The 21,255-nt window shown below is 50.9% G+C and overlaps 1 protein-coding gene across 5 annotated transcripts in view; it reads left to right on the top strand.

Annotated features, from left to right (window-relative positions):
* The window catches only part of BRD4 (bromodomain containing 4), an 81,814-nt gene that overhangs the window by 41,088 nt on the left and 19,471 nt on the right, over positions 1-21,255 (top strand). For 4 of the 5 annotated variants that reach the window (XM_057538244.1, XM_057538229.1, XM_057538235.1 and 1 more), the window contains exons 2-7: positions 6,076-6,394; positions 10,138-10,275; positions 11,383-11,518; positions 13,505-13,794; positions 14,474-14,839; positions 15,723-15,851. In XM_057538244.1, the coding sequence (XP_057394227.1) occupies positions 6,110-6,394; positions 10,138-10,275; positions 11,383-11,518; positions 13,505-13,794; positions 14,474-14,839; positions 15,723-15,851 (1,344 nt within the window). In that variant the 5' untranslated portion in view covers positions 6,076-6,109. Of the gene's footprint in view, positions 1-6,075; positions 6,395-7,916; positions 7,989-10,137; positions 10,276-11,382; positions 11,519-13,504; positions 13,795-14,473; positions 14,840-15,722; positions 15,852-21,255 lie in introns of those variants that run through there. The other variant, XM_057538249.1, reaches the window with a different exon arrangement.

Genomic DNA, 21,255 nt, shown 5'->3' with positions numbered 1-21,255 from the left:
CTGCCATTCTTTTTCACATACTCACCCAGGTATTGCTTAATCACTCAAAGAACATCATGTCGACTGCAGAGTCCCCAAGCCTGGCATGTAGCTCAGATGGGATGCATTGGCTGAGCAATTTTCCGTGTGAGATTGCGAGCTGATTTCCTTTTCCAGAGCTTTGAAATTGAGCTAGAAGCCCCAGGGTGACAATCATGTGTGGTCACTGTAGCCCCTGAGTCATTCACTGAGTACTTGGCTGTGTACTGAGGACAAGAATAAAGTAAAGATGGCCCTGCCCTTGGGCTCCCAGGTGTGTGTGAGGGGGGGCTGACCATCAGAGTCACCAGACAGAGATCAGGGAAGCACCAGGTACAGCAAATGAAAGGCATGAAGGTGACAGAGAAGGTGCCCATTGTGGCCACCATGTTGTTTGGAGTGTTGACGCTAGGGGCCGGGACGGTGCAGGGTAGAGGCGACCACTGTGGGAAGAATTTTCCCGAGGTGTCAACCCAGTTGGATCTGTGCCTTAGAAGAGTCGTGTTGGCTCTCACATAGCGCTGCTCACCAGTGCCTCTCTTTCTTGGCCCACAACAGACTAGAGATTCTGGTGTTTTGCTGCAGTATGCATGAATGGCTTCTTAAAGTTTCCCAATTCTTAAAGTTTCCCAAGGAGTTTACTTGCCCACAGTCCTGGGAGGGCTGAGCTGCAAGCTACAGACTGTCTGGGTGTGGCTTCTTGAGGTGCGAGTCCTGCCTGGGCCCCAAGTGGGTACAGAACAGGAGCCCAAAGCATCCCATGGTTATCCCCATGGCTCAGTTGTCGTCTTTCATGATCCCTCATATTGGAGCCGTGGGTGTCACCTGTCATTGGTTGTCCTCAGAGCGTCGTAGACAAACTTTGATATATTTATGGATCCCATCTCATCTGTCAAACACGTATCATGCCTTCTCATTTGAGCTGGCAACCTCCAGCATTTTTTTTCCTTATAAATTGACCTCAGTTGTTACAAGTATGTGGGTCTTGTGCTTAGTTTTTCATGTTACTTAAGATGGGCCAGCCCATCCTGGCTGTTTGCATTGGACCCTCCTGGGGGTGCATGTTCAGCTCACAAATGGGGATTTCTCAAAGCTCAACTGAAACTTCCCAGGAATCGTGTCAGATTATGGGCCACAGCAGCCCATAATAGAAGTGGCCTATCTTTCCACTTCCTGGGTAAGTTACTTCTCTGTGCCCTGGTTTCCTTATCTTTAAAGTGAGGATGAGGCTAGAAGCAATCTCAGAGTTGTGAGGATTTAAATGTCACTGTCAGATGTGAGCTGGCAGGCTAAAAAGGGTGTTTTGGCCTCTGTGGTAGACGTAGTGATTTAAAGCAGAGATAAGACAAAGTTAAAGGGTCAGTTTTTCTGTAGAAAAAGGTCTGTTCATTTTTTGAGCAGAAAATTCAGCTTCCTTGCTTCAAGGGCCCATGTGGGCCTGGCTTGAAGGTGAAGGAAAGTGATTGTGTCCAGACCCCTCCATCCTTTGGCTTTGCTGAGAGTCCATTTGGAGAGAGAACAGGCACAGCCCAGCCCGGAAGCTCCAGAAGTCATTTACCTTGATTTCATCTTGCCTCGGGGACACTGCTTGAGGAGTTCCAGAATGTCATTACTTAATGGAAAATTTATGGGGCTGCTTCCTCCTGGTGGGATGGGCTTGGCTCCCCGCCCCCCACCCCCCCCCAGCAACCTGCATCCTTGTGGCTGACAGAGCTCCACTGTCCTAGGGCCAGAATGTCTCCTTCAGGATGGGGCTGCTCCTGTCCTTTATGTGCCATAGCTCACCTGGCATATGCTTGGCTGTGTAATTCCTGGGCTGCTTTCTAGGAGAGCTCTAATAGTGGAAACCAAACTGCACGTCATTCTTGATCCTCACTTAACAAGATCCTCACTTAATGCCACCCTCCCTCCCTTGCTTGCTTCTCCAGCACATCCAAGACTCCCTTCCTGATGGGGCCAGAGTTACATTCATCCCCTTTTGCTCCTTTGGGCATGTTGATCCTGCTGCATGAAAACCCTCTCCCAGCCGACTCCAGGTGTCCTTAAACCCCACTGACATATTTCCTTCTCTGTGGTGCTGCTCCTCTGTCAATACTTGTGTCCAAGCACTCAGCATATCCTGTATCTCTCTGTATCTCATTTGTGGCCAGCGTCTCCCCCTTCTGTCTTACTAGCCCCAAACCCCAGTTTCTGTTGTTGCCCAATAAAAGATCATCCCCATCCACTTACCTGTGGAGGGTTTGCGAGGGAGTGCTCCATAGTCTCTGCCATCTTGTGGATGCCTCTCCGTCCTGCCTCCTTCCAGCAGTTTTCTACAAATTCTCCTAGCCCACTGGCTTCCCCACCTGGAATCTGCAGTAAGTCTTGGCTGGCTCTCCTCTGGAGAGGGTCACAGAGTGAGGCCACAGGCCAGGCTGCCCTCACCACTCCCACTTTATCCTTGTCCTTCCCTGTCTTGATACTTGCATACTTAACTGTGGGGTTTTTCTTTTTTTTTTAATGAGTTTACTGTTTTGTTTATAGTACCTTTATTTTGAAAGGAAACTAAATCAGGAGCCACACATGGATATCAGTAAAATTAAAAACCACGAGAACAAAACAATGATGTTAAATTCCATCCAAATAATAGTATCGTCTGCTGACACCTCTGAGCACCTTTCACACTGGCACAAACAGGGACTTTGCTTATCAATGCTGGAATGAGAATAAAAAGAAATGAAAAGAGGGGAGTAAGTAATTAAATGCCATCTACCTAAAGGCAGTCTGTGCTTCCCTGGTGCCTTCAGGGACACGGTTCTGTGAACCCTCCCATGGCCCCACCTGAGCCCTAGCATGTCACTCTGCAGGTGGCTATAGACCCTGCTTCTCTGAGATTGAGGTCCCACTCTTTATCAACTAAACCTCAGAACTTGGAGAAATCTTTTCTCTCTTCCTTGCCCAATCACTTTAGGAATGGAAGGCATGCTTTTTGTCTGCAAAGCTCCATGCACAGCCAAATGCAGCTTCCAGGTACTGCCTCCTTCTGTCGCCTCCTTAGGCTGCCCTCACATCCTGCTTCACCTTAGGTCAGCAGTGACATGCTCTCAGCCAGATTCCTCCCTTCCTCCCACATTACACTCAGTTTCAAGTGATTCAGCCTAGCCCCTTGTTCTTTCTTCCCTCTCTTCTCTTCTCTTCTCTTCTCTTCTCTGAGCAAGCCCTTCCTGATGATTCTACACCTTATCCCAGCCTTTGGATGCTCCCTCTCCCTGGATCTGTATGTGACCCCATCCTGCTTTCTTTGGGGTATGTTTACTCAAGTCAGGGCTCCAGGATCCACCCTGTCCTTTCCAAGCTCCCAGCCAGGTGCACTTCATGTACCTCCCTCCCACCAGTTGCACCTCCATCCCCACTGTCCCACCTTGATTCATTGCATGACACTTCTTCCCAGGACCACATGGCCCTTAGTTCTGGCCATACTTGTACCAGAAGTACCCCTGATGGGAAAAGGGAAGTGCCTTGTATCCCCAGAGCCTGAAGCAGGCCTATCCAGTCATGTCTGCCTTTGGAAACTATTGTAGTCCACAATGCTCCTTCGAGCTTGTTGTGCTATTGCAAAGTTTCATCAGCCCATCATCAAATTAAGTTGCTTCAGGAAGTGTCCCTTCGTGGTCCTGAACTCCTAGCACACTGCTCTCTTGGCTTTGGGGATGCTTTCCACGGGCTGCTGGCCAGCCAGTCTCCACCTCCAGTCCCCATCACATTCTTATGCCAGATGCCCATCTGGTTTTAGCTTTGGGTGTCCCTTCCCCATCTCTAGCACCGTGTGTGCAAGAGAGGTATCAGGGATCGGCTTTGCACCTGCAAACCCTCCTTCCTGTAAGTGTTCTTCCTGGGCTGCTGTTCTCTGTGTAGAGAACTTAGAAGTTGTCATAGGAGCTGTCCCTTTCCTCTTGGGTCTTGGGAGTTACCTGGGAGGGCGTAAACTCTTAAATTCTTGCTGGCATCTTGAAAGCAGTTGGACATCATTAAATAGTTAAGTTTAGCATCAGATGCAAGACCACATCTAGACACCTAACTCGCACTGCTGTAACACGCCCTTCCTCCAGCATTGGACAATTGCTAAGATCCAGAGTCTTGCATGCAGTGGCCATGGGCTGCTCCCGCACAGGTTCCCGCCCTGCGGCAGCCTTTTCCTTGGAGCAGCACTCTCTTCATGTGTTCTCTCTGGCCATTTGATAACTAGACCTGTAATCAACCAGAGCACCCTGGAAGGAAAGCGATCTCCCTGGCCATGTCAGTTTTGTCAGGCCTCGGGCCAAGAGGCCCAGCTCTCCACAGCCCCCCATGAGGAACTCACCACTGAGTTGCTTTTACATAGCAAGTTCTCCCCTTGTGCTTTAAAATTTGGTAATTTGCTAGAACTGCATTTACAGAAACCACTGTGAGAACCTTGTTTCAAATTACACTTGAACTGAATTATAAAGTAATTCATCAGCAACTAGAGTGCCTAGTATGTGCTAAGTGTGTTCCAGAAAGAAAGCTGTGACAGAGCCAGCCAGCTTGCTGTGTTTTTTCTTGTGCCCTCTGCCTACGAGCACCTGTGGTCCTAAAAATCTTCCCTCTTTTCCTAAGCCCTTGCCTGACTTCCTCAGCCACAGAGGTTTTCTTACCCTCACTGAACTCCTAGGTTTATTACTGGAGTTGCTCATTACATGCAGGCAGCTCCTAGCTTACTTTCAGTCTTTTCTTCCTCCAGAGACTGATTATTCCTTTTTCTTGCCCTCAGAAAGGTGCCAGAAAAATAGTGCACAAAAAGTGCAGATCAGTACTTTTGAGCAGATGTTTCTTCTCATTAATAGAGTGAAGAAACTCGGCATTCTGAGTAAGGGGTGGGTTAGTGCAGGGGTCCCCAACCCCCAGCATTGGTCCGCAGGCTGTTAGGAACCGGGCTGCACAGCAAGAGGTGAGCGGCGGGCCAGCGAGTGAAGCTTCATCTGTTTCTCCCCATCGCTCACATTACCACCTGAACCATACACCCAGCCCCCACCCCCCCACCCCCCCACCCCCGCCTTCCGTGGAAAAATTGTCTTCCACGAAACTGGTCCCTGGTGCCAAAAAGGTTGGGGACCACTGGGTTAGTGTGTTTCTGAGGGACAGTTTGACATTAAAAACATGAACCCACTGCCCTGTGGTTGTCCTGTTAGAATAACTGGACAGGTGCACAAAGTCGCCCTTGCAGGGATGCTCATGGTGTGTCTTGAAGCAGGCGTTGTTGAGGGCAGTGCACAGGACAGAGTGCTAATAAATAAAGCATTGATGGAGGGGAGGGCTCATGTGCCACCCCCAAGCCCCTAGCCGATCACAGGAGGTGCCCCTCTACACCTTTCTAAATAAGCTTTGAAAAGCTGGTTAATAGAACAGTAGGTCAAGTATGGATTCATTTTTATGTTACCACAGTTACCTTGTGGTATTTCTGTAATCAGCAAACATGCATGATTTAAGTTACCAAGAAAATGTTCTTCATAAGTGTGAGCACTCAGCAGTGGACTGCGTGGGCTAGTCAGGAGTGGGCAGCCTGGCCTTCCTGCTCCGTCCTGCCTGGCCCCCACTCACCAAGTGGAATTACTCACTTGGCTAGATGCTTCATGAGCCACAAATACAAATAAGAATTTTAATGAAAACGACATGATTTGGGGCTTGCAAATCATCCTCTCTCATACACAGTGTCCCGTAAAAACTCAGATGTGAAAACTTGGTTTGTCGCGTATTGTACCCACTTCCCTGTGAACTCCATAGCTCCCATAGACCCTTCCAGCTCCTGGTTGACTCTAGACTCCATGTCCTGGCCCTCGGAGTTGGTACCTGATCTCTCTTCCCTACTGGATGATGAATCTTTGAGGAGCACGCTCACTGGGGCCCTTTTAGTCAGTGCATGGAGTGTCTCCCCAGCCAACCTGATCAGTCTTCACCAGAGGAGCTCAGCCTTTGGAGGCCACAGCCTTGGGAGATGTGTCATTGTGAGTGGCACCCATCTGCTGCCTGGTCTCTGATGGTAGATTTTCTCTTCCCTTGTAGAGTGCCCAGTGAAGAATGTGATGGGATCAGTAGCATGTCTGCGGAGAGCGGCCCTGGGACGAGATTGAGAAATCTGCCAGTAATGGGGGATGGACTAGAAACTACCCAAATGTCTACAACGCAGGCCCAGGCCCAACCCCAGCAAGCCAACACAGCCAGCACCAACCCCCCTCCCCCGGAGACTTCCAACCCCAACAAGCCCAAGAGGCAGACCAACCAACTGCAATATCTGCTCAAAGTGGTGCTCAAGACACTATGGAAACACCAGTTTGCGTGGCCTTTCCAGCAGCCTGTGGATGCCGTCAAGCTAAACCTCCCTGTGAGTAACTTGGGCAGGGTCCGGGGCTGCCGTCCTCAGGTCTCCTCCTGTGTTGCTCCTGGTGAGGGTGGATTTACGGGAGGGTAGAGATGCCTTTGGAGTCATTGTGAAAAGTGCGGGGTCCAGCTCTGAACTCCAGCACCCACGAGGCCCTTGACTGAGTGGTTTCAGCAGTCCTGATGAATGGAAGTAGGGAAGGAGAGAAAACATGCTCATTGGCCTAAATAATAACTGGTTTCTTTGATACTAGCATTGTGGGAAATATTCTGTAGAGATGTTGAAACGGGTAGAGGGCTGCTTGCAGCTTGCCTTTCAATTCCATGGGGAGCTAAAGTGGGGTCACTTGATGGTCCGGGCCCTCCCTCCTCAGATGTGGTCAGCCCGCTTCGCCCAGTAGGTTCAGCAGATGTGGTTGGTCAGATTGTGAGAGGGACTGGCTTGCTGCAGTACCTCTTCTGGTACTGGTGTTGTCATCATCACCCAGAGCACAGGGCAGGGAAGGGTAGTAGAATAACTCCCAGGGAGCCAGGTACGTGGAGGTGGCCTGGATGGAGAGAAGGGAGTATGGGTGCAGCTTTGTCTCTGGCTGCCTCTGCACACCCGCTCACACCTGCCTGCCTTGTTGTGGCCACACCGCACTTGCCTTTGTTCTTTTGTACCCCTGTTCCTCTCCTTTTTCCTTTGAGAGCTTTCCATTTGCCCACATTCCTAGCAAATGGTTCTGGAAACTCAACTTGTACCTCTAACTGAACCTCGGGAGCAAACGGGATAAATGTGTTAATTTTTTCCTTTCTTCAAAGCATCAAGGACTAATTGTCTTTAAATTGCCCTCTGCTGTTTGCCAAATCCCACACACTCACCTGGGCGAGGGAATTGGAATTAGATGATTGTTGCAGTTGACCCAGATATGGGTTTACGGGTTAGAGCTGCATGGGTATAGGATCCTCAGCCTCTGCCAGGCGTCCGGTTTCAAGAAGGAGGGACACACCAGCGTGACCTTCCTTGCTTGAAAGTTGCTGTGTCTGTAACAGCTGGCCGGTACTATCTATCCGTTGAATACCCATCATATGCACTCAGGGGAAGAGAGTCAGGAGGGGGAACTGCAGGTCTGGGTCACGAACCGACTGAGGAAAGGGCATGGGAACAGAAGAAGGGTCCTCACCAAATCTGCACTTCAGAGGTCACTCTCATCATTGACCACAATCAGGAGTAGAGGCAGCGAACCCGTCACTGGGGGGAGGCTCTTGGGAGAGCTTGCTATACCAGTTTCTAGCTGGGCTAATGGACTGGGCCCTGCGGGGTCCACAGGTGAGGTGACCTTCCCAGAGCAAATGCAAAGAATGGGGAGAGAAGGAGCTGGGGGTTGGAATCCAAGGGGGGCCCACAGCTCTTATAGCACTGGAGGGAGGCGGGAGGCCAGGAGAATCACCCGCAGAGAGCAGTCCCCCAAGTTTCTACGTCAGAGACTACAGGGAGGTCAAACAGATGAGGATTCCGACCTGACCCTACTGTTGGCCTTTAGGAGGGCATTGGTGACCTTAGGAAGATGTGACGCAGAAGTAGAAACCAGATTCGCGACGGTGTGAATAAGAAGGTGAGGATGTGAAGCCATCATTTCAAGAAACTTGGCTTTGAAGGGAAAGCGCGGCAGGGCCAGATGGAGGAGGGGTTGGTTTGTTACAGGAAGATGCAGGGGGTGCAGAGGCAAGGAGAGCTGAGAGGGTGAAAACTAAGGAGAAAGGGGAACTGGGGGACTTGAGATCCTGAGAAGGCAGCATCCCAGCCAGCAGGACAGACACGGGTGGGTAGTCTGTTAGGCCAAGGGGTTTGGGAGTTTGAGGTCATTCTCTGAAGTGGAGGCCAGGCTCCCCAGGGGCCACAGTGTGACTAGATGTCACCCTCAGCAGCTCTGATGTAGGAAGAAGAGAGGTGGGAGAGCTAGGGGCTAACCCTGAGGAGTGGGGCAGGGCTGTTTGGCTGGGAGCAATGTCATACTAATGCCCAGTTTTCCAGGGACATCCCCTTCTCCAGGAAATATTAATAGGGCCACCTCAAAAAAGGGTTCATTCTTTTTCTGTTTTCTGATGCCTTCTAGATCTTTACCTGTGTTTTGGCCCCTGTTCCTTGCTGGGCTTCTTATTAGAATGCTTGTGCCTCTTTCATTCAGAACACATGTACAGTTGGATTGTCATGCCCCTAAACCCCTGTCTCCCTTTCAGTCCTCCCAGCCCCCATCCTCTTCTGTCATCATCTTACCTCCTCTTTCCTACTCTGTCCTCAACCACTATCCTGTTGGGCCTTGAACCACTTTTGACACACTGAGGCCAATTCAAGCACCTGACACCATTCTAAGTAGACCTTTGGCCGTGGAATAAAATCTAAATTTCCCCTGGGGCAGATATATTTGGACTTGGTTCTCTTGGGAAAGGTGGTCAGAGCAAATGTAACGTAGAAGGTCTGGTTCAGTAGCCCCTTGAGGCTGGGCAGGGCTGTGATCTTTGCCAGCCCTATGTGTATGCCAGTGGCTTCTATTCCTTTCTCATGGGTGTCAGAGCAACTCAGAACCTCACACCGCTTGCTCACCTTTTCAGTATTGTCCACCATTGTTCCTGGGCAGGACCTCGGTGCTTGCTAAAGCATAGGCCTGCCCCTCTGCTGTCAGGCTTCCCCTTGGACTTGGTTCTGATAACTTCACCTGAGTCTAATTGCGGGAGCTTCAGAGAATGTGGTTCTCAGTGGGGCTGGCTGGCTGTATGCAGGTCCCCCTTTTTGCCTGGCTCTCTGTGGTCCTTCCACCTGGAAACCTGGGCACTGCCTGATCTGTCCCCAAATTCCTCCTGTGGTTGATGTTAAAAATAAGCATTTGGTTTTAGAATAGGTTTCGATTTAGAAAAAGTTATGATGGTAGAAGAGAGTTTGATTTGAAGGGCTTTAGGACATCTACGCCTGCCGTCTGGCTTCTTCTGTTTAGCACTTGTAGAGTAAGATCCGAAGGTTTGAGGAGTGGGTCTGCTGCCGGGGGCGGGGGCGGTGGGGGGGGCAGGGGGCAGAGGGGTTTGTGTGGTGTTTTTTGTTTTGTTTTTACTAAGGATTGTGAGGGCTGTCCATTTGATTCCTCATCTGGCACTTAACCTGGTTAGTTGTTGAACTGTATCCAGATACTAGTGGATCCTTAGTGGTAGACTGTGCAGGTAAAAGAAATGGAAGTGCGATGAACTGAAGGTAGAGGCTTTTGCTCCTTGGTTCTTTAGTGTGACAGGAAGCAAGGGATCCAGTTGTTACGGGTGGGCTTGAATGCTGGTTCTGTAGGATTTTGCATTTTATGGATGTGGAAAATTTGAAACAGGGGGAGAAAGTAGAAATTACCACGGGTTATTTTACCCGATAAGAACCACTTTTTTAAAGGTTGTATGCTTTCCGCATTACTTACTAAAAATGAAAGGACATTTTAACATCAAAAAAAATAGAGGAGAACATAGATCTCAGGAAAGACAGCCTAGCCTGTTCCCAGACAGGACAGCTGGCAAACTTGCACATTTTTTCTGTAAATTGCCACCCAGCTTTTAGTAATCCTTCCCTGATCCACTTTATCTTGGGATCCCCATGAGATGGCTCACTGATGCCATGGAAGAGCTTAGGTCTGCATGTCTGTAGAGTGACCTGGAGTGACATCTGCAGGCCCACCTGTGAGTACTGCATGGCTGCAGAGGTGACATTGGCCTTTTGCTCTCTCTGCTCTCCAGGATTACTATAAGATCATTAAAACACCTATGGATATGGGAACAATAAAGAAGCGCTTGGAAAACAACTATTACTGGAATGCTCAGGAATGTATCCAGGACTTCAACACTATGTTTACAAATTGTTACATCTACAACAAGGTGAGATGTGGAGGCTGATGGAGAAGGAGAAGGTAAAGAAGGAGGTGGGCGTGTCTGGAACCCATTGGGCAGGGGTGCTGGGTGCAGGTGGGATCAGAGTCCAACGAGAGGAGACCATTGGCAGCAGAGGTAAATGGGACTGCTGGTTTTGCCTGTGACTGGGTGTGTTTCTTTTGAGGCCAAAAACATTTTGGTCGTGTTTCCAAGCAGTCCTTGTTAGCTGGAAGCATGTGCTTCTGATACCCTTGGGACTTTGGTTCTTGAGCATGTCTAGTAGAGAAGGTGTGAAAAGGACAGTGACGACTCATTAAAAAGTCTGTTTGGATGACACAAATTGTCAGGAAGGAGCCTACCAAGATACAGTTGTACAAAGGTGTGCTCAAACAGACACCTAAATGTGAGAGAGGGTACAGTGGGGCCCGCCTGCCTCATCTGGAACTGTGGACATGACCATTGGCAGCTAATGGCCATAGAATCAAGTGTCCCCTTACAGGGTCTTACTTGTAGACGTAAATGTCACTTAACCCAGTAGCCAAACCATTCAGCTCGATTGTGTCTTGAAGCCAGATCATTTGTTTAAAGTCTCAGCTCTCACCACTAGGTTTAAGGGAAATGTGGACAGATGAGGTTCTCCATTTAGAGCTGAGTGGGAACAGCACGTGGCAGTGTGAAGTGGGCATTTCCCCAAGCCCCAGTGAGCTGCTTTGGGGATATACTAGGGAACATTATTGGAGCCCTGCTCATGTATCTGTGGCAAGAAATCCTGTGTAATTCAGATAATGCTAGTGAAGTTGAATTATGTCGAAGGAGGCTGTAGTGCAAGGGGGGCCCCTGTGTGTGGTTGGCAGTGCTTGATAGATACTTAAGGCATTGGGATGGTTTCTCAAGCCAGAGGTTAAAAGACTAGAGAGGCAGCCGACCTGCAGGCATATGAAGCCTCCATGATGCCAGGTAGGATAGCTGTGTTTTGGCCCTTTGGGGTTTAGATTGGGGAAGGACCCTGAATATGATGCTCCACACTTTGGGGCATAGGGTGGGGAGCTCTTGTTCTGTCTAGAAAGGTGGGGAGGGCTTTCCAACCCTCACCCCATGTGTCTCCTCTTTTAGCCTGGAGATGACATAGTCTTAATGGCAGAAGCTCTGGAGAAGCTCTTCTTGCAAAAAATCAACGAACTGCCCACTGAAGAAACTGAGATCATGATAGTCCAGGCAAAAGGAAGAGGACGTGGGAGGAAAGAAGCAGGTAGGGTACCTTCCGTGTCCCCAGCACTATTAGCTTCACACTGAAATAGCCTGTGGCAAAGTGGGGACCCTTAAGGCAGTGTGAAATGGGCATTTCCGCAAGCCCCAGTGAGCCGCTTTGGGGATATACTGGGGAACAGTAAAGCAGGGAAATTGGCTTTATTTCTCCCTAGTCTTTGCCAGCCTTCTCCAATTTCACAGGGAGACTGGGAGTGATGGGAAGACAACTATGTTATACACTCCCTGCCTTGTTGCTGTTTGGGTATGGTGAGGCCAGGTTCATCAGGGGAACCAGCCCAGAGGGTCATATGACCATGTGACCCTCCAGCAAAGTAGAAAAAATTGGGCCTAGCCTTTTTTTTTTTTTTTTTTTTTTGATGGACTTCAGTTAAAAAGGAAGTATAACTTTTTCAAAGCATTTTTTTTTTTTTAATTTTATAGCTACTTTATTTATTTATTTATTTATTTTTGGCTGTGTTGGGTCTTCAGTTCGTGCGAGGGCTTTCTCTGGTTACGGCAAGTGGGGGCCACTCTTCATCGCGGTACGGGGACCGCTCTTCATCGCGGTGCGCGGGCCTCTCACTATCGCGGCCCCTCCCGTTGCGGGGCACAGGCTCCAGACGCGCAGGCTCAGCAGCTGTGGCTTACGGACCCAGCTGCTCCGCGGCATGTGGGATCCTCCCAGACCAGGGCTCGAACCCGCGTCCCCTGCATTAGCAGGCAGACTCTCAACCACTGCGCCACCAGGGAAGCCCCAAAGCATTTTTAAATTATTTGAATTCTTCATCCCACCAGTGCCATAGTCTTTGTTTTTCATTTTAGATAAATTAACCTGATCAAGGGCAGTTTTAATTAATATTCCAGTCTTAGAGCCTTAAGGTTTGTTATTTGAATTATTTATTAATACACTTGTGTTGGAGCCATGCCTGCTATTTGATAGCCTTCTGAAGTCAAGCCGTCTTTGTCTATCTTAGCACCTACCCCTGCCCCCCAGCCTGACACAGGATTCTGAAGGCCAGCTGGTAGGGAGTAGCCTACTCATGAAATGTTTCTGTCTAGGAAAAGTTTAAACAGCTGCCTTCTGCATCTTGCCATCCGCAGCTCCGTGCTGCAGAAAGGTGATGTTTGCAAGGTAGCCTGTGCTGTGAGTTGTTTGCTTCTCTAAGGAGTGGGCTTTCACGTGACTTCCTATCCCACGTGGAAGTGGTGGCTTCATGGGAGCAGAGGGGGTTGGCTAGATCCCCTGCAGTGCTGAGGGGTAGCCAAGGAGAGCTGGTCTTGAGGGTCACCCCTTAGCCATGGAACCTGCCCAGAGGCGTCCAATATCCTTACAACCAAGGAGCCCCATCCTCCCTGCCTGGGACAAGGGGTTTGGTCTTTACATGGGGTGGATGTAGGGCCTCGTGTGTTTTGGCTCACTCACACAACTGCAGGGAGGCAGTCTGAGCCGGTCATGAAGGGCAGCAGCCGTCCAGCCTCCCCCTGTGATTCAGAGAGGTGGGGGTGGCCAATTTCCAGAAACCTTGGCCAGGGCTGCTGATTCCGGCCCCCTGCCAGAAATGCTTACTCAGAAGACAGTGTTTCTGGGAATGAGGACAGCTCTGCCTGAAAGCACCAAGGAGCATTTTTTTGCTGTCAGTGTCCTGGTGCTGACTCTCAGCGTGTGTTTCCTGTTCCTTTGGCTCAAGCCTTCATGCTCGTGAAGGGGTCTCTGTGCCCGAGTCCCCAAATCAGGACTTGGAGCCAGGACACCCCAGGAAGTGTGGAATGTGGTATGCCACTGCTCTCAGAGCCCCCTGGGACAGGTGGACAGATTTGGCTGAGGTCCAAGGTATTTAGGCTGTTCTGTCTCTTAGACAAATAGTTACAGAGACACTGTTTGCCATGCCCACGCCGATGTGTGCTTGCCACATGTGACAGTGTCCCCACAAGGTCAGCCAGCGTGCAGGCATGGCATCTAACCACCTGTCCCTTTTATGATTGGTAGGGACAGCAAAACCTGGCGTCTCTACGGTACCAAACACAACGCAAGCATCGACTCCTCCGCAGACCCAGACCCCTCAGCAGAATCCTCCACCCGTGCAGGCCACACCTCACCCCTTCCCCGCTGTCACCCCTGACCTCATCGTCCAGACCCCTGTCATGACAGTGGTGCCTCCCCAGCCACTGCAGACACCCCCGCCGGTGCCCCCCCAGCCACTGCCCCCGCCCGCACCAGCCCCCCAGCCTGTGCAGAGCCACCCGCCCATCATCGCGGCCACCCCACAGCCTGTGAAGGTGAGCGTCCTGTGCGTGTGTGTGGCCTAGCCTTACCACTGGCTGGCTCCGGTCACCTCAGCTAGATGACCCTTGCCTCCCCTTCCACTCCATTGTAGTGAGGCTTACAGAAGACAGTCACCTATCCTTGCTGATGCTTCTGGCTCCCAGGGCACTTGTGGGTATTTAGGACCTGGGGGGATCAAGCTGTGTTTAAATCAGCACAGCCTAAAAGCTGCTGTCTTGCTGACCCACAGATCCCGTAATTGAGTAACACCTTCCAGGGGGTTGCTGCCCCGCTTCCCATTTCTAATTTAGACTGCATATTTGCAGATGCTGTCTAAACAGTCTCTGAAATGTGCCTCCCATGGGTGGCCAGAGTGACAGAGGTTGGCTCTGGGAGAGGTCCCTGGCATGTAGGAAACTGCTTTCAGAAGTCTCTTTGGCCTCTGGTGAGCAGATCCCACACTCAGTTATGTGCTTTCTCCTGCCACTGGCAGGGTCCTGTCCCAGCTGCAGAACAGAGTGGTGGGACAGGGTTTCCCTGTCTTCAGTCCTTCACCTGTGGAATTTACCTTTGGGCCCTGTTCCCTGTGAGTGTTGAGACCCTAGAAAGGACCTGGATTCAGGAGTGACCCTGAGGGCCCGCTGTGCCGGCCGCTGCCTCTGACCGTGCCTATCGCGCCTGTGCTCTCGGCAGACAAAGAAGGGGGTTAAGAGGAAAGCGGACACCACCACCCCCACCACCATCGACCCCATTCATGAGCCACCCTCACTGCCCCCGGAGCCCAAGACCACCAAGCTGGTGGGCCCCCGGCGGGAGAGCAGCCGGCCTGTTAAGCCCCCGAAGAAGGACGTGCCCGACTCGCAGCAGCACCCAGCGCCAGATAAAAGCAGCAAGGTCTCGGAGCAGCTCAAGTGCTGTAGTGGCATTCTCAAGGAGATGTTTGCCAAGAAGCACGCAGCTTACGCCTGGCCTTTCTACAAGCCCGTGGACGTGGAGGCGCTGGGCCTGCATGACTACTGTGACATCATCAAGCACCCCATGGACATGAGCACAATCAAGGTTAGTGGGTGTGCCCCTGGAGCTGGGGAAGGGGCTCCCTGGGATAAGGAAGGCCAGCACGTCTGAGGCCTGTTCAAGAGGAGGGCCCAGTCTTAGTAGCTGTCTAGGCTCTTCTCACCAGCCCAGAGAAGCCCAGTGCCCCCTTCTGGAGATTATGGGGAGTCATCTGAGATCATGTGGTCATTTTGGTCACAGACCAATGCTGCCCTTTCCCTCATCTGAGGATGAGCCTTCTTGTGGCCTTGAGGCCTAGTGCCCATAGATACCTTCACACGGTAGATGCTCCTGGAGAGTTTGGGGAGCGGCGACTTTGCCAGGCTCTATGTCATGGAGAGGGCCTTGGTGTCTCTTAGTAAGAGGCACACAAGTGCTGGCATTTTCACTGTAGTATTTTGAGGCCTTTTTGATTTTGTTTATTTTAAACCTTTTGGCACTTTTCTCCTTCTGAGAGTGGAGTAAGCCTGCCCAAACGTGGGATGGGCAGAGCAGGGGACATTGCTGTGTTCCTTATGACCAGTGTCCTGTCCGATGTCACCAGGACAAGTACAGGCCAGGTCAGAACTGGACCCAGCCCTCCCTTTGCAGTTCTGGCTTAAGCTCTACCTCTGTGGCGTCTCTGTCCACTTGCCTTTTAGCCAGGCAACGTGGGTGGGTTTGGATGCTAGCAGGGCAGTTCCTGGCCCTGAGACTTGCTGTTGGAGTATCTCCTTGTCCACCTGGTGCTGAGAACTGGGGTGATAACCTCTCCCCACTATGGTCTGGGTTAAACCCAGAGCCATTGAGAAGTTGACTTGCTCCTTCCTACAGGCAGCCCTCCTTGCTGCCACCTCCCCATTGGAGCAGGGGCAGCCATGGCTAACAAGGACCCGTCCTGTCTTTCTAGTCTAAACTGGAGGCCCGTGAGTACCGTGATGCTCAGGAATTTGGTGCCGATGTCCGATTGATGTTCTCCAACTGCTACAAATACAACCCTCCTGACCATGAGGTGGTGGCCATGGCCCGCAAGCTCCAGGTGAGGCTCTCGGGGAGCTCCAGGTGTGGCATCCTGCAGAGGAGCAGGCTGGCTGGGTCCTGGGTGGGCCAGGCCACTATGGGCCTTGGCAGATTTTGTCACTTGCTTTGGTATAAAGCCATGTTGCTTTGGAAGAGTGGACTAAAGTCAGGATAACACATAAATTTTACATTGGGATTATTTCCTTATGATTAAAGCAGGGTGGTTGGTTATGGTCTTGGGCATTTTGGATTTTGGGGTGTTCCACTGAAAGCCCCCCACCCCCCTGCATTCGGTTGCCCTTGGCTGGAAGAGTGCGCGTCCTGTGCATGGCCCAACCTCTTCTCCAAAACAGACCTGTCTCAAGTCGGCGAGGGACACTCTTGCCAGGTAGACACTTTGTCACAGTTGTGAGCTGAAGTAACTGCCCAACTGTGGGCATTTCTTCACCAGAGCCTTGAAAGCCTTTGTTTGCCTTCCCGCTTCAGGGTGGCTGCTTCTAGATGTTCTTTGTGGCCATGATGCACTAATGGGTGGGATTCGTGGCCCCTTCAAGTTGATTCTGGGTGATGTACGCTGTGGAGTGCACACATGGGTGGAAGGGAGGGGCAGATTACAGCATAAATATGTGAACTAACTCCACTTTTTTCTGTTTAAAAAAAAAAAAAAGGAAAAGCATATACCCCAATTTAAGCAGAGACATATCTTTGGGTAGAACGATCAGGAGTTAAAAATTATGGAGAAGAAAGTCGATATTTAGTACTGTTATAATCTGTTTTGTTATTATTATTATTATTTGAAATTACACATAATAAAAATTCCCAGCCTCTTCTCCCCAAGGCCCCAGGTTGCACTTCTGCTTTCAGGGTCAGAGCAGACTGGGGGCTGGGCCACCTGCTGTTACAAGGTACAGGTCCAGTCTGCACATCCTGCATCAGGCCATCTCCTGGCATCTGGGTGGGGCTTTCTCACACCAGGCTTTCTCAGCCGTCTGTGAGATGGTTCCAGAAGCGAGGCTTGCAAAAGGCCTTTGGTGACCTGTGGGTTGGTGTCTATCAGAGGTCGCCTGAGCCCTGCTTTCCCGCCTGCCTCCCAGCTCTGTTAGCTCCACACGTCATGCACTCACCAGCATAGTGTCTCCTATGTCATCATGTTGGAGCCAAGGCATGGTCCCCTTTGTTCTTTCACTGCAGCCTATCTGGGTTAGCCTTTAGTGCCCTGAAACTCTAGGTGTTTAAAAAAAAAAAAAACAACTTACTAACATGGACCTGGCTATCGTTAAACACACACTCAGACTTGAAGGTTTGTATTTTCTACTGGCTGTTTATTTTATCTGAGGTTTTTTGTTTCGTTCTGTTTTATGATTTTGGAAGGGGGATTCTCTTTAATTCAGTGCTGTGTTGTCTGCTTTCTTCACAAAGCTTCCTTTTTCAGTATTTACTTTTGCATTTCCCATCCTTGAAGCAGATCAGGCTTTATAACTTTTCTGCAATTCTCATATGTAGCCACTAGGTGGCAGTGGTGCCCATAGAGAGAGGCACACCCACCCCCTTTCCCCATTCTCTCTCCTTCTCCCCCCTGAGGACTTGGATAGCATTTGCCCAGATTAATACCCATGCCCTTTATTTGCCCTCATGCAAACAGCTAAACCAAAACAAGTTCTCTGTCAGCACCGAAGATCACTGTTTTGAGTGACTTTATTTAAAAAGAAGAAAGAAAATATTCTGATATATTTTAGCTCTTCATCTTCCTAATTTTTGTGCCTGTTTTATGGGGGTTTTTTTTGTTTGTTTTGCTTTTTTTTTTCCTTCTGGGAGTGGCATGAGCATGCCCAGACACGGGATTTGCTCATAGCAAGGGCACTGAGATGTTTGCCACAAAGCAGCCTCTTTTCTAAACATTGACTCTAGATACCAGGCTGGATGGGACAAGGTCCTTGCCCTCGAGGAGGGTCCACTTCAGGTGGGGGGAGGGGGCAGTGCGCAGTGGGCCACTCAGCACGGGGCTGCCTCTGCCCCCAGCTTGCTTTGCCCCTTGCAGGGTGGGTCTCTATGCTGTTGAAAGTAACATGCCAGGAGGCAGGTGGGGGTGTCTGATTCAGCCCAGTTGATGTGGCAGGCCCCCTGTGTGGACTTCTCTAGAAGGCAGTTCCTGTATTTTGTAGCATTTTGAGCTGTGTTTTCTTCTTTCTTTCGAAGCTTTCTAGGATCAGCATGGTTTAGGTGGCTAGATTGCCCACTGGGGAGGAGGAGTAACAAAATCCCAGCCCTTGTTTGCCTCAGTAAGAGGTGTTGGGACCTACTGTCTCTTAATTAGGCTGTGCCCAAAGACTGGGATTTACCCAGAAAGTTTTACAGGAAAGGATCCACTTCATATTCCTCTTCTGGCCTCTAAATTCTGGGCCTTTAGAAAACCCACATCCTGCCACCTGGCAGCTGTGGTCACAAAGATAGTCAGGAGCCCCTGGGCTCAGGGTTTCCTTGGGAGCCTGAGCATGGCTTGAGCTGAGGGCTGCTAGCCTAGCTGGTGGGCCCAGAGCTGCTGGTGGTACTGTCCTATACTCCTCACTGTGAAGTGAGGAGTAATTTAGGAAGTTTTGCACCTATGTGGATTACCAGAGTTTTATTTTGAGAGAAAGTGCAAATTCATGGTGGTACGCAATTGTTTTTACGGCAAGGAAAATAATTAAACTGAGAAGTGTGTTGGGGTCCTGCATTAGATCCCAGAGGTAGGAAGCTTTTGAAGCGTGTGTGAGAGTGTGTTTGTGTATCTGAGTGTTCACTCACAGCTGCATCCCCAGCACCTGGCACCTCGTGGGCCTCCACGGCCTACATTCTACTCCCCATCTCTCTGCCCTGGTTATGCCCAGGTATGGCTAAGCCTCACAGCAATATCCAGGCATGGCCAAAGAGGGGCCGACTGGGCAGCATCTTCTCCTTGGGTCTCTACCTGTGCTCAGCTGCAGGCTGGTTTGCCTGGGAGTCTTTGGGCACTGCAACCTCCCAGCACCTGAGCATCTCTGTTTCACTAAAGGGGAAGGGGGGGCTCCCTCCATGAATCTGATGTAGCCCAGAGTAGATGGCCCTGGTCAACATTCCAGCGAGAGGAGATACTTACTCTGAAACCAGTGTTCTTTCTGATGTCGAGAATTGCGACATGGCTCAGATTCTTGGAGTGGGGTGGAGGTAATGTCACACCAGGCGGAGTAGATGGGTTCACCTGAATACACTGCCAGCGCTAGTGCAGAAGCCCTGAGCCCCTGCTCCCCTGGTGGACGCTGGTTGTTGGTGGTCACCGCTCCTTCCTGTCACTGTCCTCCCTCATGAGATACTTGCCCTGGGTGCATCTGATTGGGTTTTACCATCCTCTTGTCTGCCCCCACGCCCCTTTGACCTTTCTTTCGTACCATCCTCCTGAGTGTCTGCAGCTATTGTCCTTCTCTCATTCTTAGGTCTCAAGTTCCCCAAAGGCTCTTTGCCACCCCTTGCTGTTTCTACCTTAGCACTTAGGGCACTTTACAACTATTTGTGTTCACCCCTTGAGGGCAGGGAGCACATCATTCTTGTTTACCACAGAGCAGGTGCAAGTCTCAGCCACTTGGGAAGGTTTTCTGCAACAGCCCTTATTTAGCTCACTGGCACACAGGCCCGAGTGTGTTTCCCAGAATGTCCCCAACTTGTGCTGGTGCAGATGGGAGGATGATGGGTCATTCAACTGGGCACAGCCAGGAGGCGGGCAACCCACCTGGCTTTTGCCTCATGCTCCTTGCTGTTTGGTCTTGGGGCTTTGGGAGGGCAGGGGCCAGAAGCAGCTAGGGAGTGGAAGGAGGCCTTAGGGTGGGTGCCACCCCCATTTCTACAACAGTCACAGCCTGTGGGGCAGGAACAGGGATGTCCTTGTGGTAAGGGTAGAGCTGTCCGGCAGCTGGCATGGGGGACTAGGTTCACATACCAGTGGCACGAGATAGCTTCCGCTTGGTAAAGTGTCACCTCCCAGCAGCACCAAGTGCTTGGCCCTGCTTGCCACCCTTCTCCCTTCTTGGGGTCCTGATGCCCTGCCACCTTCTTAGACACATTTCTCTAAGAGCAGGCCTGGCTCTTCCAGATGCTCATGTGGGTCAGTCATGGACCTGAGCCTGCCCACATCCAGGGCACCGTGAGCAGAGAGGGTCTTGCTCACCTGGTGTGAAGCCCCCCCTCTCCCTGGCAGCTTGAGTGATGATGGTATCTGGTCATCCCTCCCGTTTGTCTTCTCTGTTGCCCTCAGATCTGCTCCATGATTTATTTCTGATTAAATTAGAAAGTTATTGCCTTTCTAGTACTTAAACTGAAAACCACTCAGATAGCAGAGTTCAGGCAGCACCTTGCTGAGAGGAGAACCTGCCTTGGAGGAGACCGAACCTGAGTAGTCTGGAGGGGAGGGGACAGTACCACAGTTGTGTGGAATGCCTGCCCTGCTGCCCAGGTCACTCTTTTCCAGTTTCCTGGGGGCGGGGAAACCTGAAGCTGCGTTCCAGAGACATCAGGAGAGTCTTCTAGGGTGGGCTCTGTCAAATATACTCAAGTTTGAAATAGCAGCCTTGGAGCTCAACCCCACAGCCCTTCTGGGCCATGCTGCTCTCTCAAACATCGATTCACACTTGAGGAAGGCCCCCCTTCTGTTATGGGAGTTGCTGTGTTAACTGACTTATTCCAGGCTTAAAGCAGGTCTCAAAATCCTACTGGAAAACCAGATCTCAGGAGCTCCTGGGGTGGGATCCTATGCTCAGTCAGCCCAGGGTCTCTGTTCACATTGCTTGCACCTCACAAGGCTGGCTCTCTCCCATAGCCTGTCCTCAGCGCCCCGTATCTCGTCTATACCTTTCTCACATTTCTGGTGTACCCTGGAGATGCCCCAGGCAGTGGCATGGCCCTGCTCAGTTATGTGCCCACTACAGCGAGGACTTGATCTCCTCACTGGCTGTGGGCTCTGTTCCCACACTCCCAGCTTGGGACCTTTGTTCCCTCTGGAACTCTAAAACTGCAGACCCCACCCGCTCCCTATGGGAATGTGAACCATAAGACCCCTGTTCTGTTCACTGTTGTGTCCTGGTGCCCGGCCCACCGTCCAGAAGGCTCCCTTGAGATGTGCTGACTGAATGAGCATCAACCTGATGGGAGCCTCAGAGCACTCTTTCTGTGGGTCCTGTCCGGGCCTGCCATCTGTCAAGGATCCCCAGACTGATGTCCTCATTGGGCTGGCTATCTCCTGTGATGTGAGTCACCTGTCCTTACCTCGGCTGTGTCTCCCAGGGAGTGGGTGCCAGGCCGTGTCGGGAGCACCTTTCTCCCCAAAGTGAGATTTGAAAGAGGAGTGTTAAAAGAGTTATCAGGGGGCCCTTGCCAGCCCCCTCGCCTTAGTGATAAGGAAGGGGGTCACCATTGAC

Source organism: Balaenoptera acutorostrata, chromosome 2 (genome assembly GCF_949987535.1).
Source record: "Balaenoptera acutorostrata chromosome 2, mBalAcu1.1, whole genome shotgun sequence".
Taxonomy (NCBI): Eukaryota; Metazoa; Chordata; class Mammalia; order Artiodactyla; family Balaenopteridae; genus Balaenoptera; species Balaenoptera acutorostrata.
The sequence above is the reverse complement of the archived record's forward strand: the minus strand, read 5'-3'. Positions and strand labels throughout refer to the sequence as shown.